Source organism: Carassius carassius, chromosome 2 (genome assembly GCF_963082965.1).
Source record: "Carassius carassius chromosome 2, fCarCar2.1, whole genome shotgun sequence".
Classification (NCBI taxonomy): domain Eukaryota; kingdom Metazoa; phylum Chordata; class Actinopteri; order Cypriniformes; family Cyprinidae; genus Carassius; species Carassius carassius.
Genome location: NC_081756.1, coordinates 24542069 through 24559682, shown reverse-complemented (window position 1 = coordinate 24559682; position 17614 = coordinate 24542069). Strand labels below are relative to the sequence as shown.

Below are 17614 nucleotides of genomic sequence, written 5' to 3'. Positions count from 1 at the left end.
CAACAGAGAAAAGATTTAAGGCATGCCAGATGCAGCATGCCAAAGGTTTTTTCATCACGTTCCAGAATTGCTCTAGTGTAGTGATCTAAAGAGTAATCTGGGAGTTGGAACACAGCTTCAGTAGACAGACTTAAGATCACAGCTTCTAGATTTGTGTGATTAGTCAAGCTATTGGCTTGTTAGCAGTTAGAGTAGCTAGTTTTATTAGTATTGTAGTTACATTTATTTCAGATTAGTTAAATTAATCTCTAGATTCTGCACAAATAATTGCACAGCCTTTCTTTTGGCTAAAGTTTCATTTTTGGGGTTGAGATGAAACAAAGTTCAAATGCGCTTGTACCATGATTAGACCCTGAATAGCTTTGACAGATAAAACATGAAACAATACAAAACATGAAGAGATTCTCTCCCTCAAAGCCTTCCTTTCCTGAAGCCCAGACCTGCTGATGATAAAACTCAACACACGGAGAGCAGTCTGGTGTATAGTGTCACTGTCTGGACTCTGAACAAGCCATTCTGCTTATCTGAGCCTCTGAATGACAGAGCCAGAGACTTTGTAGTTGCTGATAGAGAGAGAGAGAAGAGAGAGGTGTATTTCAGTAAAGTGACTGGTGAAAGATCCTCACATAGGCACCTGTTGGTAGCGTCCATCATTTCCTTGAATGGAATGATTCAGTGGTTTATCTCCTGTGAACAGCTCTCAGTAACACTTTCACAAGCATAAATGCTTAATGCCTAAAAGACATGATTACTGAATTAGTCAAAATTGAATCAGATGAACCGATAAGTGTGTGTCCCTGTGCAGACATTCATCCATTGTGTTTCATGCAGTAGTTCTATAGCTGCTGATATTGTGTGTGCTGGTATGGGACGTTCTGACTTGTTTTGCTTTGTTATGTCTGCAGAATCTGGATGGTTCTTGTATTCAGTCAGTCAACCTGATGGTTGACGAGAATCCACGTACTGAGATCACAATGAGCCATAGTGGAGAGGTTTTTCTTGCCAGCCAGTTCAGGATCTCACTTCCGTATTCAGATGGTAATGTACAGTACTACAGTTGATCTGTAATGAAGTGCTGGCATGGAAATGTGCTATAACAACTGCAAAAGTGATCCAAAAAGTACTAACGTCTTTTTTGAAATGGAAGTTGTTGAAAGAACCTTGGACCATGTAAATACCAAGGTACATGAATTTTAGTACCATGGTATATTTTAAAATGGCTTAATATTAACATGCGATGCAACCCCTTTATCATGGAACTACACTCTCAGATAAAAAGGGTAGCTGTCACTGGGGCAGTACATTTTCAAGAGGTACACCTTTGTGCCTTATTTATTCATATAGGGTGCATATTAGTACCTTACAGGTAAACATTAGCACCTAAATGGTACATTTTAGTACTTAAAAGGTGCAATTTAGTATAGGGATGGGCGATATATTGGTGCGATTGTAACGTGCATTTCGTCAGTAAAGCCAGTTCCCTGATTAGCGGTAAATCGCCATCACCTGCTTTCAAATGGGGCGCATTTAATAGACTGAGCCGTAGATCACAGACAAGCTACACAATATCGCGTTCATTATCGAAGGCAATTCATCTGCGATAATGAACACGATATTGTGTAGCTTGTCAGTGATCTACGGCTCTGTCTCTACTGACGAAATGCGCGTGACAATCGCATGAGATATATCGCCCATCCCTAATTTAGTACCTTTTGAATGGGTGCTGTCCCAATGACAGCTTCTGTATATTTTCTGTGTACTGCCACATGCTCTTATATGAGTAGATTAATATGGTATATTTTTGTATTTTGTACTATTACCTTGAATGTCTTCATCAACTGAATCTGCATACAATACAGATTACATACAGACCCATATCCAACACACTGATGTCTATCCATAATACCTAGCTTTGTGTTGTACTTTTAAAGCAGAGGTCTTTTAAGGGATAGTACACACAAAAATGTTGGCATCATTTACACACTCTCATGTCGTTCCAAACCTGTATGACTCTTGTTCTTTTGTGGAACATAAAAGAAGATATTTTAAGAAATGTCTTATTGTTTTTTTTTGTCCATGAAATGAAAGTTAACATTCTTCAAAATATGTTATTTTATGTTTAGAAGTAGAAAGAAAGTCTTAGGGCCCTATGTTAATGATCTAAACGCAAAGTGTAAAGTGCACGGCGCAGTTGCACTCAGGGCGTGTCCAAATCCACTTTTGCTATCTTAACGACGGAAAAACGGTTGGTGCACCCAGGTGCATGGTCTAAACAGGTTGTCCCTATTCTCTTAATGGGTGTTTTCTGGGCATAACGTGCAATAAACCAATCAGAGTCTCATCTTCCGTTCCCTTTAAGAGCCAGTTGCGCTCGTGCCATGACGGATTTTCTATTTACACAGCGGAATTTGGCAAGCGCAAAGAGAGAACGCGTCTCTGAGATGAAACGGAGCTGCTCGTGTGTGAGCAAATAGATAGCCTAATTCTGATACATGCGATGACTATCCATTATGACATGTAGGCATTTATATATATATATATATTAGGGCTGTGAATCTTTGGCAAGGCAGCGATTCGATTCGATTACGATTCATAGGTTTTCGATTCGATTCAAGAACGATTTTTGCAAATTTAGAACGATTCAATTCGATTCGATTCGATTATAACGATTCGATTCTGCATTCTTTAAGTGCATTTACGGGATTATTTAAATGCTTCTACTAAATTCTTTAAATGCTTAGTCAGGGGGCAAATTACAGTAGCCTTTATGGTTAGAGAACCATAGGTTAGAAAAAAAAAAAAAACTTTTGTCCATTGTTAAATGCTAGTTTAATGATGCGACATGGCATATGTAAAAATGTATGTAAGCCAAGTTTTTAAAAAAGAGCTTAAAGAGTATTATGTATAAGCTAACATTTTGTCACACCAGGGGCGTAGCCATAATTTCAGAAGTGACAGAAATGTCAAATACAATCATTTTATGTATGTAACCTATATAATAATAATAATAATAATTATTATTATTATTATTTTATTTTATTTTTTTTTTACAAGGAATTATCTTCTTTTTTTATTACTTTTAATTAGCTGTAATAAATCAAATACACTGCTGGACAATAATCAGTCATTTGTAATCAATATTTTTTTCCTAATGGCAATTTTATGATTGTTTTATATACTAGGCTACATTTAATTAGCAATTATTTAAATTTTCTGCACAGAGTAAGGTAGAAAATATACTTTATACGATAGTTTCTGTACTGTAATAAATGTCAATTAGCACTGCATCATTCAAATTCAAATTCAAAAATTCATTCAAATTGTTAGTGGTTTTTTTTTAGTTTCATCAGTTCATTCTGCTTTTATTCAGTTTAGCTGCAGATATAGCCTGGCACGTCTATGAGAGCGAGATCGCTTCTCTTTCAGCGTGAAAACGTCTTTATTTAACTTTTCCTCTCCATCAGCGAATGATTCTGAGAGAAAACGTGCCAGATGTCTGTTTGCTAATGAAACAAACGCTACTTTCATGCATCTGATTATCAGATAAATCTCGCGCTCTTATTTCAAGGTCGTTGTTACTGCTGTGGTTAATTTTAAAAGTTTCCTTCGTATATTCGGTTCATCCGCATTGTTTAAAAACATTTATCATTCAATGGATCTGTGCGTATGATTTATACACTTACATTTCTGCTCCGTCCATGCAATAAATACAGCTGTCGACGGCTCCGGTAACTCCGTCGGTAAGATGCAGAGAGCCATTGACAAACTACAGAAAAGTAAAACTACTTCACGTTAGCATTACTGGCCACGAGTCCTATAGATCACACGTCAGCTGCGTCAGAGACGAACGGAGCGCGAGCGCAATCCTGTGACAGTCTCAGTCGGTAAACAGTGGAGCGCGTGAAGGACAGATAAGAGGCACGATTCACGAACACTCTTCAAGGTCTCCATTAATTCGTGCGTGTAGTAATTTAAAGTGTATACATTTTGAAAGCATTGAATCGCTATAGAAATCGCGATTCATTCGATTCTTAGCATTTTGATTTGATTACTGTCCAAGATCGGTGATTCACGATTCAAAAATCATGTTTCAAGATCGATGCATATGAATCGACAGGATTTGTAATCGATGCATCGAGAAAACGAGTGAATCATTACACCCCTAATATATATATATATATATATTGTGTGCTGCTGTGCGTCCCTGTGTTTAATAAGCAGCTTGTACACTCTTTAAATGACAAAGAAAAAACATTGCGCCAGACTTTAGACCAGCTTTGAGGTGGTCTATGGCGCAGTCTTGTTTCAGCTCCTTAAACCAGCAATGCGCCTGAACACACCTCTTTTTTAGACCAGCACGCCCATGGGCACACAAATGGGTGCAAATGCATTTGAACGCATTTAAACGACGTGGCGCTGGATGGGAAAATGCGAACGGTGCCGGACTGAAACTAGCAAACACACTTGCGCTGCCCCTTGCATCGCATTGCGCCGGGTGTACGATGGGCCTTTATGGTTTTGGAACAACATGAGGCTATATAAATGATGAAAGAATTTTCATGTTTGGGTGAACTTTACACTATAAAAATATGAAATAATAAAGAAAAAAAAAGTTTAAAATGTGCATCTGTTATTGATGGTCATTCATGTGTTTAATATAGTGATGTCTTCTCAGATGTGTTGCAGATCCAGGAGCTGTCGTCCATGTTTGTTCAGGTGAAGTCATCGCAGGGTCTGCGGCTGCAGTATAATTGGAGGGAGTTCAGGCTGTACCTGCAGCTGGAGGAGCAGTGGAGAGATGATACTGTGGGGCTCTGTGGAACATTTAACGGCAACATCCAGGATGACTTCCTGTAGGTTTCACTTTCTTTCTCCCTGTTATCTGTTTTCGCTCAGATTCAACTTATTCTCCAATTTTTTGTTTTTGATGTGTTACTTTAGTGCACCCTCTGGGATGATTGAAAGCACACCATACTTGTTTGGAAATGCATGGCGTGTGTCTTCAGCATGCGTACCACGGCCCAGCTTACCCCAGCTTGACCCTTGTGACACCCACCAGCAAGCAGGTGACACGTCACCTTTTTATGCAAAACCTAGTGCCTTTTTAAACTTTAGGTTTTGTTTAAAACATGTCTTTGTGTGTATGGAATGACTGTTTGTGTAATTTCAGCCGCTTATGCAGTGGAGAAGTGTGATGTGCTGATGCAAGAGGTGTTTTCTGTCTGCCACGAGTATGTGAGTCCAGTGGGTTTCCAGCTGCAGTGTCGTGCAGATGTCTGCAAATGTGGTGGGCCGTGTCTTTGCTCCATCCTCGCTCACTATGCCCGCACCTGCAGGAGACACGGGGTCATCATTGAGTTCCGCTCACACCTGCCTGAGTGCGGTCAGTCTAACACTTACTCATGTATTCACTATCAATCCACAGTTTGGGGTCAGTAAGAGTTTTTCAAATGTTTTTAAGAAGTGTCATATCATGTATTTTTATTTCTGTGATGGCAAAGCTGAATATTCAGGAGTCATTACTCCAGTCTGTCACATGATCCTTCAGAAATCATTAATATGAAGTGAAGTGACAATCAGCCAAGTATGGTTACCCATACTCAGAATTCGTGCTCTGCATTTAACCCATCCGAAGTGCACACACACAGAGCAGTGAACACACACACACACTGTGAGCACACACCCGGAGCAGTGGGCAGCCATTTATGCTGCGGCGCCCGGGGAGCAGTTGGGGGTTCAGTGCCTTGCTCAAGGGCAGCTCATTCGTGGTATTGCTGGCCTGAGACTCGAACAGACAACCTTAGGGTTAGGGGTCAAACTCTCTAACCACTAGGCCACGACTAATATGTTGATTTTGTTTTCAAGAAACAGTGGTGAAAACACTGACTGTACTTTTTTTGTGGAAATTGTGATGTTTTTTTCTGGATTTTTTGGTGAATATAAAGTAAAAAACAAAACAAAAACAGGCTCTATTTGAAATAGAAATCTTTTGTAACAATGGCTTTCGATCAACTGCTGAAAAAGTAAAAAAAAAAAAAAAACTTCCTTACCTCAAACTTTTGAGTACATACCTTGATAATCGATTAGTGCGCTGACATCTTTATTTATACATTATGTGTGTGACCTGTTTTTGTGTGAATGTTTTTGCAGCCATCACGTGTCCATCTACTATGGAGTATGGAGTCTGTGTGTCATCATGTCAGCGTCGCTGCCTGTTCCTGTCTCTCCCTCAGCTGTGTGGAGATGAGTGTGAGGAGGGTTGCGTGTGCCCAGAAGGAACATACTTCAACATGCATACACACACCTGCGTGCCACGGTAAAAGTGTAAAAAAAATAGTCATATGGTGCTTTATGGTGCTTTACAGTGCTTTTTGGGAGCTTGACAGATGAAGCCATTACAAACTGCTTCATAATTTTTCTTTGGATTAGAAGCAACATGAGGGTGATGAAATAATTGGTATAATTTGTAATTAATTGTGCCTTAATAAGTGTTAAAACAGTTTCTATCCATTATATTTGCTGCATATTTAGAACTGAATGGAGTTCCAAATGAAATTACATGAGGGACATGTTCATCTAATTTTGTCAATCACAACACAATGGTATATAAACAGCTTCCCAACAGCACTTCAACTCCACCTTTTTCTATTCACTTATGTACATAATATTATATAACTTTTATTCACATAATAGTGGAAATCCACAGACAGCTTTGCTTGTTTATCTTTATCCAAGTCAAGGATTATGAAATTATGAAAAAATAATTAATGCCAAATCAACACCCTCCTCATTTTTTAAACACTAGCTCTGTGGCTTTCACCTAGATTGAGAGAGTGAAGTTATTTGCAGGCCTCGTTCATGCAGGCTGTAAAATGTTATGGATCTGACAACCTCAGGTGTTGTATAACGCTTTTAGCCTCCTCACCCTCACATGGGTTCACTTCCCTGAAATGTCCCGTGTCCCACTGCCACATACTCAGCATGTGCTAGAGTTACAGCACTCACACTGGCAGAGGCTGAGAGAAAGTCAAAGACGTGATAGAGGAGGACTTTAGCCTCGTACTTTACTACAGACACAACCGCTGCACTGTGGCCTGCAGTCTCTCACCCCTAACCCAACTACTGTACTAGCTCAGCTCTCTTAAACAGCTCAGAGAGATTTTATTGTCTCATAGTTCATGTGAGCTGACTCATGACTATGGTCATCCTCACTCCTTACCACAGTACATTAAACATTAAATGTCTTTTGATTGGCTGTGATGTGTTATCCAGAATTGTGGCTTTCAGTGGACAATGGGTTACTTGACTAAATTTTCTAAATTTTCAGTTTGATTTTCTCCTTGCATATGACATAATATATTGATTCTGAGTCAATTTGCTTTGGTACAGAAGTGCATGTCCATGTAGTTTTCTTGGTGCTGACTATTCTCCTGGAGATGTGATCATGACATCATCAGGTGTACAGTAAGATTGTCTTATTCACTCATGTTAAACATCACCACACTGTCAAAATCTTCATTAATACACATTCCCAATTACAACTAGTGTTTTGTAAAGAAATACTGTTTTATCTCTCTCTCTATAAATATCACAGCAGCCCAGTACAATAGACTCTGTGCCTCAAGTAAGTTAAAATCTTTTTTTTTTTTTACTTTAACAGAATTTGCCAAGATGGAAAACTTGTTTCCCAGAGCTCAATTATTGGTGAGTGTTGTATTTCAGCATCTTGATGTTATTTATCCATGTCAAACTCTTTGAATGTCTGTAGTGTTTGCAGTTGGTTTGCATTTGCATATCTCCAGTGCTGGAGTTCAGAGTATGTTCTCCTTCTTTCCTCTCTCAGATACCATGTGCCCACCAGGGCAGTTTTATGAGGACTGTGGGAACAGAGTAGATGGCCACTCGGTCAATAAAGGTTTAGCGTGTGAACAGACTTGTGAGTCGAATTTGCTGAACCTCACCTGCTCCACTCATGAGCTGTGTATGCCTGGCTGTGTCTGTCCCGCAGGGTGAGTGGCGTCTTTGTTTTCTTCATTCTTAGTGACTGTTATCACTTACAAAAACATAATGTGGTAGACCATATTCATATAACAGTGGCATCTGGAGCTTTGCAATATTTACAAATGTAGGCAAGAGACACGATTAGAAACGTTGAACTGAATGCGTTACAAAAGACTTCAAACGCTGTCTGTTCAAAAGTTTGGGGCCAGTAACGTTCTTTTCAGTAAAACATTTATAATGTTACAAAAGATTTTCATAGCAAATAAATGCTGTTCTTTTGAATGTTCTATTCATGAAATAAGACATGCCGCAGACAGTTATCAACACTAAGAAGTAATAAATGTTTTTCTAGCAGCATATTAGCATATTACAATGATTTCTGAAGGACCATGTGACACTGAAGACTGAAGTAACAGCTGCTGAAAATTGAGCTTTGCCCTCAGAGGAATAGATTACGTTTTATAGTATATTAAAATGGAAAACATTTCTTACTTCATTATTACTTTTTTATTGTTTGAATTACTGGCTGTTTGTTGCAAAGACTTGCCCATTTGAGAGCCTACCCAATCATCACACAGAAATGGGCTTCAAGGCAGGACAAAAATACATTGTTTATAAACAACCATCAAATAAACAGTCAAAAAAGGACCAAAAATTTTATAGCCTCCAATTAACTTTTTTTTTTTTTTTTTTTTTAAAGATGCAAGAATTTGTAATTGATACCTTGCCTAGTGGGACTTGTTTACATTGAATCCTACACATATATTTATATAGATACATTTCAAGTGTTCATCAAAAAAAAAAAAAAAAAAAAAAAAAATATATATATATATATATATATATATATATAAATATATATAAAAACATACCATATGAGTTTTTGATGTAATTTATCGTGAAGGCATGCAAAAGTTTGCCATGGTATTATGATAGCATGTATTTTTTTGCAAGTGATACTGCTATTGTGCCATTTACTTCTCTGCTGTTTAAGTCTCTGCTTCAATGGGATTTTGAGCTTTACTGAGTATTAATATGATTGCTCTTGGTGTATCTATTCCATGTCTCCCAAATGCATTTTGCACTTCTACAGAAATGAAAAAGCATGTTTATTCTCCATCTGTACTGGTAGATTTATTTTTATATATTTAAAAGGTTAGATGTTTCCATGTTTGTGTGTGATGTAGGGGAGTTGGTAGGTGAATGGCAATATGTGTATTTACGTGTGTGATGAGGCAGTGATCCATGGCTAAGCTTAGAGAGTATCAGGAACTACTCATTTCCATTACACACGCATACACTGGGATTTTTAGCTTATCTGGGTCACATAATATTCTTAATCAAATTCCCAAGCAAGGTAGTGCAGATTTGCAGAAGCACACAAACTCCCACGCACACTTTCACGGACAGATGACATTCTGCTCTACATGTTGAGGCCTCACTCGGATGGTGTCTGCCGGAGCAGGTGATGATGGCGATACAGATCAGTTGAAGGGTCTCCGCTGACTCAGTGGGAACCTTTGCTGCCGTCTATGTGAGGTGAAAAGAGTTCTTTGTCGCTCAACTCCACTTCCCCCACTTTTCTCCCCCTCGCGTCACGTTCCCACTAAAGGGGCCTCATAGAGCACGACTCTTGCTCTATAGATGGATTTTTGTCATCGGATACATTTAATACCAGTGTCTACACAAGAAAACTGAGGTTAAGTGCCATATCACAAGCTTAACTTCCTAAAGCCATCCGCAGCCATAACAGCATGATAAGACTGTGTATCAGTTGTCCTTTTACCAACACCATCACCAGCAAGGGAGAGTCTGGGAATAAGCCATGTTCTGTTTTTCAAGTTGTTTGTGAAAATCTTTTGATCTGTGAGATCTAAAGCAGCTCACATTTTGTACATGACACACATTGATTTGGTTGGTGCACATAGGAGTGTGTATTTAATGCTTTCTTCTTTTAAATTAGTGGCTGTTGATTTGTATTTTTATTTTGCACATTTGATTAAGTTGTATTTAGACTTGTTTCTGAGGTTGAGATGAGTATGACGTTGGTTTGTAAATGCTCTGACATTGCCAATGCTGAATTACAAAGGCAATCTAATACTCTCACTACAAAGGACAAACTCTCATGAACATTCATCAGTCATGTGGTGAAAGGGCTGTGAGGTCACAGTTGTATCTGGAGAGCAACTAGAGTCTCCACTTCACACAGAGGGGATGTGATATTCTAGATGGCTGTGTGTGTGTGTGTGTGATTCAACTTCTTCTGACTTACTGACCTTTTATACAAAAAATCATTGCACAAGAGCATCTTAGGAAAGAAATATCATGGCTAAGATTCTGTCATGAGTGTTTAATAAATTCCTGCAACTTGATAGTTTGGCATCTGGGTTGACGTAAATATGGTACAAAGGCCCCTTATGTCACAATGAGAAGTAGTGATGAGATAATTGATAAGTCTGGAAATTATTAAATTTGCCACACGTGTGGTCTAACATCATTACAGTTGAGTGGTGTAGTATTAGCAGGATGTTGAATATATAGGATGCAGCAAATAGTCCAATGAATTGTCATTGGGGTATATATATATATATATATATAATTATTATTATTTTTTTTCATTTTTCCTTGCTTTTAGTGTAAACTCACTTAATTTTCAGAAATCAAGAATTTGTAAATGTAACAAGTAAATGTAGCTTGATTTAATAATGTTGAGATATTTTTATGGGAAAATCAGACAAAAATAGAAAATATTTTTTTTGTAGTATAGACGGAGGATTGGATTGGACTAAGTTACCTCATGCGGGCAGATTTTTTGTGCTGGTCAAACATAGGTGTAAGTTACCAAGAAAATTAAGGGTTTTCAAGGTTTTAAAATAATAATACATAGTTATTGTTCTGTGCCACAAGTCACTTCTGTGAACCATTAAATATTTAGCAAATTTAGCATATTTAGAAAAGATTAGCTAATACTAAGAAGAGAATTGGAAGGAGTCCATTACTGATCGTCAGTCTACTGTAATACGTACATGTGAGAGTACCTAGAGTGACTATAAAAGGCAGAATATAAAGTATTTGATTGCTTGCCCTCTGGAACATTGTCATGAGTCTTCTGACACTCTAGACCTTTTACCTTTTCCAGCAGCCATACTCTTTTACACACAGACACAGTGGATATAGAAAAGAATCACCCCCTTTGCAGCCTGAAATGAAAACGGACAAAGTTTTAGTTTTTTTGCTGTATTTACTCTGTGCAACTTATAACATCCAAGTGAAAGATGTAACACCAATATGACTTAAAATTAAAATAAATAAATAAATAAACAACCAGAATCACTGAGTTGGAAAAAATTATCACCCCATTACTAAAAAACGACTCGTAAACTCAATCAGGTGAGGCTAATTGCCTTCTCAATGCCACACAAAGCCATTTGACTTTCAGCTGTGTTCAGCTGTGGTCAGCTGTTATTTTGATCAGGTGAAAAAAGCTTTCCTGGAGTATTTCAGTCTTTGGTAGTGAAACTGAAGCAAACGATCAGCTTTGGGTGGCAAGGCACTGTCAAAATATCTCCTGGATAAATTTGTGGACAGACACAAGTCAGAGGATGGATACAAAAACATTTTGAAGGCTTTATCAATGCCTAGAAGCACAGTGAAGTCTATTTTTAAGAAGTGGAAGGTATTTGGTAAAGCACAGACCCTCCCTGGATCAGGTCGTTGCTCCAAACTGGATGAAAGAGTCGGAGTAAACTGATCAGAGAGGCGACCAAGAGGCCTACAGCAACTCTGAAGCAGCTGCAGGAATTTATGACAAAGAGTGGTAATTGTGTGTATATTACAACAATATCACAAAGTCTCTAAAAATGTGGCTTGTATATGAGAGGGTCGCAAGAAAAAAGTCACTCCTCAAGAAAGGCCACATGCAGTCATGATGAGACTAGGCAGACAAGGCAGATGAGACTAAAATTTAATTATTTGGCCTCAACACCAAAAGATGTGTCTGGCAGAAATCCAATATAGCTCACCATCCAAATATCAGCATTCCTCCAGTAAAGTATGGAGGTGGTAATGTCCTGTTATGAGGGTGTTTCTCTGCAGCAGGGACTGGAGAACTGGAGAATCAGGATAGAAGGAAGAATGGATGGGGCAAAACACCATCAAATTCTTGAGGAAAATCTGGTGCCCTCTGCCAGAAAGTTGTCAAGGGAAGAAGGTTTACCTTTCAACATGACAATGACCCAAAACACACAGCAAAACTGAGCACACTGTGGTTGAAGGAGAAAAGGGTGAATGTCCTTGCATGACCTGATCAAAGCCCAGAGTTAAACTCCACTGAATATCTGTGGAATGACCTGAAGACTGCAGTCCACAAACACTCATCATCAAACTGAACTGAACTTGAGCAGTTCTGCAAAGAAGAGTGGGCAAATATTGCAAAGTCTAGATGTGCAAAGTTTGAGACAAATCCCAAAACAAATCCCAGACTAAAGTCTGTGATTAAAGGTCCCATTTTTCACGCTTTTTTGAAGCTTTGATTGTGTTTACAGTGTGCAATATAACGTGTTCATGTTTCGCGTGTAAAAAAAACAGTATTTTTTACACAATTCACCTATCTGTGTACCACTGTTTTCACTGTCATAAAAACGGGCTGATGACTTCAGACGGGTCCCTCCTTCAGAAATACGTAACGAGTTCTGATTGTGCCAGCGGTTCCTGTGTTGTGATTCGACAGCTGCTTAGCGCACGTTACCCTCCTGGAAACGCGATTGGACTAGTTTTGAGAAGCAAGTGGGCAGGAGCATGTGCTGGAGATGTATTTATAATCACAGGAGCGTTTTTACTGGCGAGATGCGCATGAAAATCGTATTCATTTTTTTGCACAGCCCTAACATCTAGTTAACAAAGCTAAACAGTGTTGCCCTTTGTGTAGTAAGTTACAGAAACTGTTAAACGCACCAACTTAAATAATACAATACACTTACCGGTTGTGGTCCATGAACAACGCCTTCTCCAGACAAAGAGGGAACTGCTCCATCTTTCAAGAATAATCTTTGTGCGAATCCGGCATTAAACTGATTGAGATTGAGGAAGCTTTCCTCAGCTAAATGTGCTGCACATAGTTTTACATGTGGATTATAATTTTCGGGAACCGAGTTAAACATAAATTGTAACCATTAATCTCCAAGTACAGCGTCCCTGGGAAGCCCAAACAAAGATGATCGGACTACGAGATGAAAATAACAGCGTTTCTGACATGTTGGTGTTATATCTTTCACTTGGATGTTACAAGTTGCACTAAGTAAATACAGCTGGATAAAACAAAATTCATCCATCTTCATTTCAGGCTGCAAAGCAGCAAAATTATATTATTTTAAAGGGGGTAATTATTTTCTATACCGACTGTGCATACACAATCAGAGCCCGTCTTATTCAGAGTGCAGTGTCTCACTATCAACAATATAATGTGTGTGTTAGCTGTGTTTGATACATGAGCTAGACCTTACAAGCAGGTTGAATTCCTCAGTGCACCTGTTCATGCCCTGAAAATTAGTCCACTAGTTATTGAAGTTAGAACTTGTTTTTTTTCTTCTAGTATTATACATTGTCACATCTATCAGGTATGCTTCTACTTTGTAGTCTTGTACTAAAATTCTCACATAAGTTTTGTTCATACATAGTTTTTCTGATCTAAGGAAACGTGTGTTGATGCATGTGAATGTGACAAACATTCTGGAGTGTAAAACAGTCTGCTTAGTCATTGTACTATGCAAGGAACTACACTCCTAAGAAAAAAAGGTTCTAAACAGTACCAGAAAAGGGTTCTTCAGCTTGTAACAATAGCAGAACTTGTTTCAGTGCTAAATAGAACCTTCTTTATAGGGTTCCATATAGAGCCATACTTTAAAAATGCCATATAGGACACTAATGGTGTTATAAATAACCTTTTGAATGATAGTTTTTCCTTAATGTAAGTATTTTAATATCATAAATATTAGTATTATTTGTATATATTATTTATTAATATTGGTTTTTAACCCTCTATCTGCCTGTTCTTATAATATCTTGAAGTGTTTATTAGGGTTTTACATAAAATCAACAACAATGTAGCCGCACTGGGTTGTACATAATAATTAACTCAAATGATATATAGGGAATTTGGGTAATTAATCAGGAATATGATTAATATATATATCATATTACAGTTGCATTAAAATTATTGAAGATGAAAAATAGGTCAATTGTATATATTAATAACTCATCACAAGGCACTGTAATTTACTCATTAATATTTCAATATTCTCTTCTTCATATCAATTATTGTGATATCTTTTACTAGAAATTAATGTAAATCAAACGTGGTTCATCCAGCAAACGGCCGTAAGATTCACTTATTAATAGTTTTTTTTTTTTTTTTATTAAACAATACAAGCATTAAAACATTAATACAGTACACTTAAAATAATAAAGACAAAAAACAAAAACAACAATACACACAGATTTGTTTGTTATGCCAGGGTAACAACAAGAAAAACGAGGTAATAAAACTACATCTTAAGAAGACACAAAGGACGAATATAAAGAGACTGTTTTCATAGCTTTCAAATTAACAGAACTTCGGATAGTTTCCACATACTTGTCCAAGTCCAATTTGAATAAAGAAAAAAGAGGTTTAGAGCCAGTAAACTTTTGTTTATGAATGTGAAATTTAGCTAACAGGAAACATAAATTAATTATGTAATATTTTCCAGTATTCTCTTTTGAATTGTCAAACAATCCAAAGAAAGCATCATGAAAACAAAAAGAGAAGTCACTTACAAAATAACACTGAATAAATGCCAAAAAGTCTGACCAAAATTTTTCAGTGTAGGAGCATTGCCAAAATAAATGAATAAAGTCTTCTTCAGGAGAATGACAAAAACAGCAACTCACGTCAATGTCTGACTTATATTTCCTAAGAAAGGCTTTAGTTGGGTAACATTTGTGAATTAACTTAAATGTTATTTCTTTTACTTTATTGGTAAGCAGATATCTATGAGGCAAGGTCCATACTTCCTCCCAAGGTATATTCTCCACAATGCCATTCCAATAAGGTATTATGTAAGGAATTGTTATTATCTCTCTCTGAAAAAGAGCTCTAATTTTATAGTTATTTTTTTGTTGATCTGCAGAAAAGCAAACATTTCCGATCATTGTGTCAGTTAAATTCAGAGTGCAAGTACATGGCCATGGAAATGTAGTACCTTGGAACAGAAAAGACACACCAGATGGAATGGCATTGAAAACAACAGCATATTCATCAGCAGATACAGGAATATTATATTTCTGTGAGAAATCTGAGTAGTTGTAAAGTCTGCCTTGTGAATTAAAAAGCTGTCCAACTAAAAGAAGATTGTTTTCAAACCAGTTGTCAAAGAAAAGTGATTTATTCTTGTAAAGAATATCCTTATTGTTCCATAAATAATATCTGTGCGGAGAAAAGTTATGTTTGTATATTAAGGACCAGGCCAAGAGCATCTGCTTATGGAAATTAGAAAGTTTGATAGGGATTTGTAAAACATTATAATTACAAAGTAAAAGGAAATTCAGGCCACCAACTTTAGAGAAAATATAATAAGGGATAATATTCCAAAGTGAGGAGGGATTTTTAAGAAAATTCTTCAGCCAATTAATTTTAAAAGTATTATTTAGGGTAGTAAAATCTACAAAATCCAGTCCCCCCCATTTAGTTTGGTTCATTATTACAGATTTCCTAATATAGTGAGTTTTATTTTTCCAAACAAAATTGTTTAACATGCTATCAATTTTTTTCAATGTTCCTTTATCAACCTCCAAGGAAAGAGCAGCATAAGTCAGTCGAGACAAACCTTCGGCTTTAGAGAGTAAAATTCTTCCTCTTATTGACAAATCTCTCTGCAGCCATGAGTTGAATTTTCTTTGGGTTTTCACTAGTAAAGGGTCGAAATTTATTTTGCATCTTGTTTTTTGGTCTTTATTAATTAAAATTCCTAAGTATGTAACTTGATCATTCACAGGAATGTTACAAATAGAGGGAAGATCACAGCGTTTGATTGACATTAACTCACACTTGTTGATATTTAAGCAGAGACCTGACGCTCTGGAAAAGGACTCGATCAATCTCAAAGCTAAAGGGATCTGGGAGGCGTCTTTCAGAAACAAAGTAGTGTCATCAGCCAGCTGGCTAATAATGATTTGTCTATCGTCAATTGTGATACCTTGCAAATTATTAGTAGAGATATGCAGAGCTAAAAACTGAGAGGCAAGTAAAAATAAATATGGAGATATAGGACAGCCTTGTCTTACTCCACGTGACAAATTGAATCTTGGTGAGGTTCCAAATTTTAACTTAATAACACTATTATTATTTCTGTATAATGTCCTGATGGCTTTGCAGAAATGATCTCCAAACCCAAATTTGTCAAGAGCTTGAAATATGAACTTGTGCTCAAGCGAATCAAAGGCTTTGTAGAAGTCTAAGAAAAGCATGAAACTGTTATTAGGAATGAGATTCTCGTAATCTAGAAGATCTAAGATTAATCTTATGTTATTTGTAATATGACGTTTCTCCATAAAACCTGATTGTGATTCATCAATAATAGAGTTAAGGACGTCTTTAATTCTTCTTGCTAAAACTGAAGCTAAAATTTTGTAATCATTATTTAAGAGGGTGATTGGCCTCCAGTTTTCTAGACACTCTTTATCTTTGTTGGGTTTGGGTATCAGGGTGATGACTCCTTGTGTCATGGTTGGTGGAAGTGCTTCCAATTCAAGACTTTCTTCGAACACTTTTAATAAGAAAGGGGATACATTTTTAACAAACATCTTATATAGTTCAGCGGTTAGACCATCACTGCCTGGACTTTTATTATTTTTTAAATTCTTAATTGCCTGTTCAATTTCTGATTGAGCTATATCACCATCACAAGCTTCTTTTTCTTCTAATGAAATAACTTTAATTTGATTGACAGAATCAAAAAACAATTTGGCTGAATTATCACAATATCTTGATGTATATAATTTATTATAGAATTTGGAACAATAAGTAGCTATTTCTTTAGGCTTATCAAGAACTCTATCATTTGTTTGGAGACGATCTATAGAGACATTCATAGCATTGGATCTTTCCAACCTAAAGAAATAGGCTGAGTTCTGTTCTCCTTCTTCCAGCCATTTTTTCCTGGATCTAACATATGCTCCCTTAGCTTTGGATCTGTACAGGTCATCTAATTTATTCTGTAGATTAGAGTATTCAGTGTTTTGAGTCTCTGTCAATGGTTCCCCAACTGATAAAGAAGAAAGCTGTGAAAGAACTTCATCTTCAATTAATCTGTTTTGTTTTGCTATATTACTTCCAAATTTTCTTAAGAATTTCCCTAATTCATATTTTAGAAGCTCCCAATTCCGTCCATAAGATTTTTCTAATTCAGCTCTTTCCCAGTAAGTTTGGATTAACTCAACAATCTGCTCTTTAACCTTTTCATATTTAAGAAGAGAATTGTTAAGTTTCCAAAGTGACGCTTTAGAAGTATTAATTGTAGTATTTTGTGATAAATTAATTGAAATATAAATGGCATTATGGTCAGTCAGTGGACTGTTACTA

The 17614-nt window shown here is 36.9% G+C and overlaps 1 protein-coding gene across 1 annotated transcript in view; it reads left to right on the top strand.

Moving 5' to 3' along the window:
• The window catches only part of otog (otogelin), a 54801-nt gene that overhangs the window by 8554 nt on the left and 28633 nt on the right, over positions 1–17614 (top strand). Inside the window, exons 16-23 of the mRNA XM_059513215.1 lie at positions 906–1038; positions 4676–4853; positions 4942–5066; positions 5171–5383; positions 6151–6316; positions 7390–7464; positions 7661–7704; positions 7844–8009. Coding sequence (XP_059369198.1) covers positions 906–1038; positions 4676–4853; positions 4942–5066; positions 5171–5383; positions 6151–6316; positions 7390–7464; positions 7661–7704; positions 7844–8009 — 1100 coding nt within the window. The remainder of the gene's footprint in view (positions 1–905; positions 1039–4675; positions 4854–4941; positions 5067–5170; positions 5384–6150; positions 6317–7389; positions 7465–7660; positions 7705–7843; positions 8010–17614) is intronic.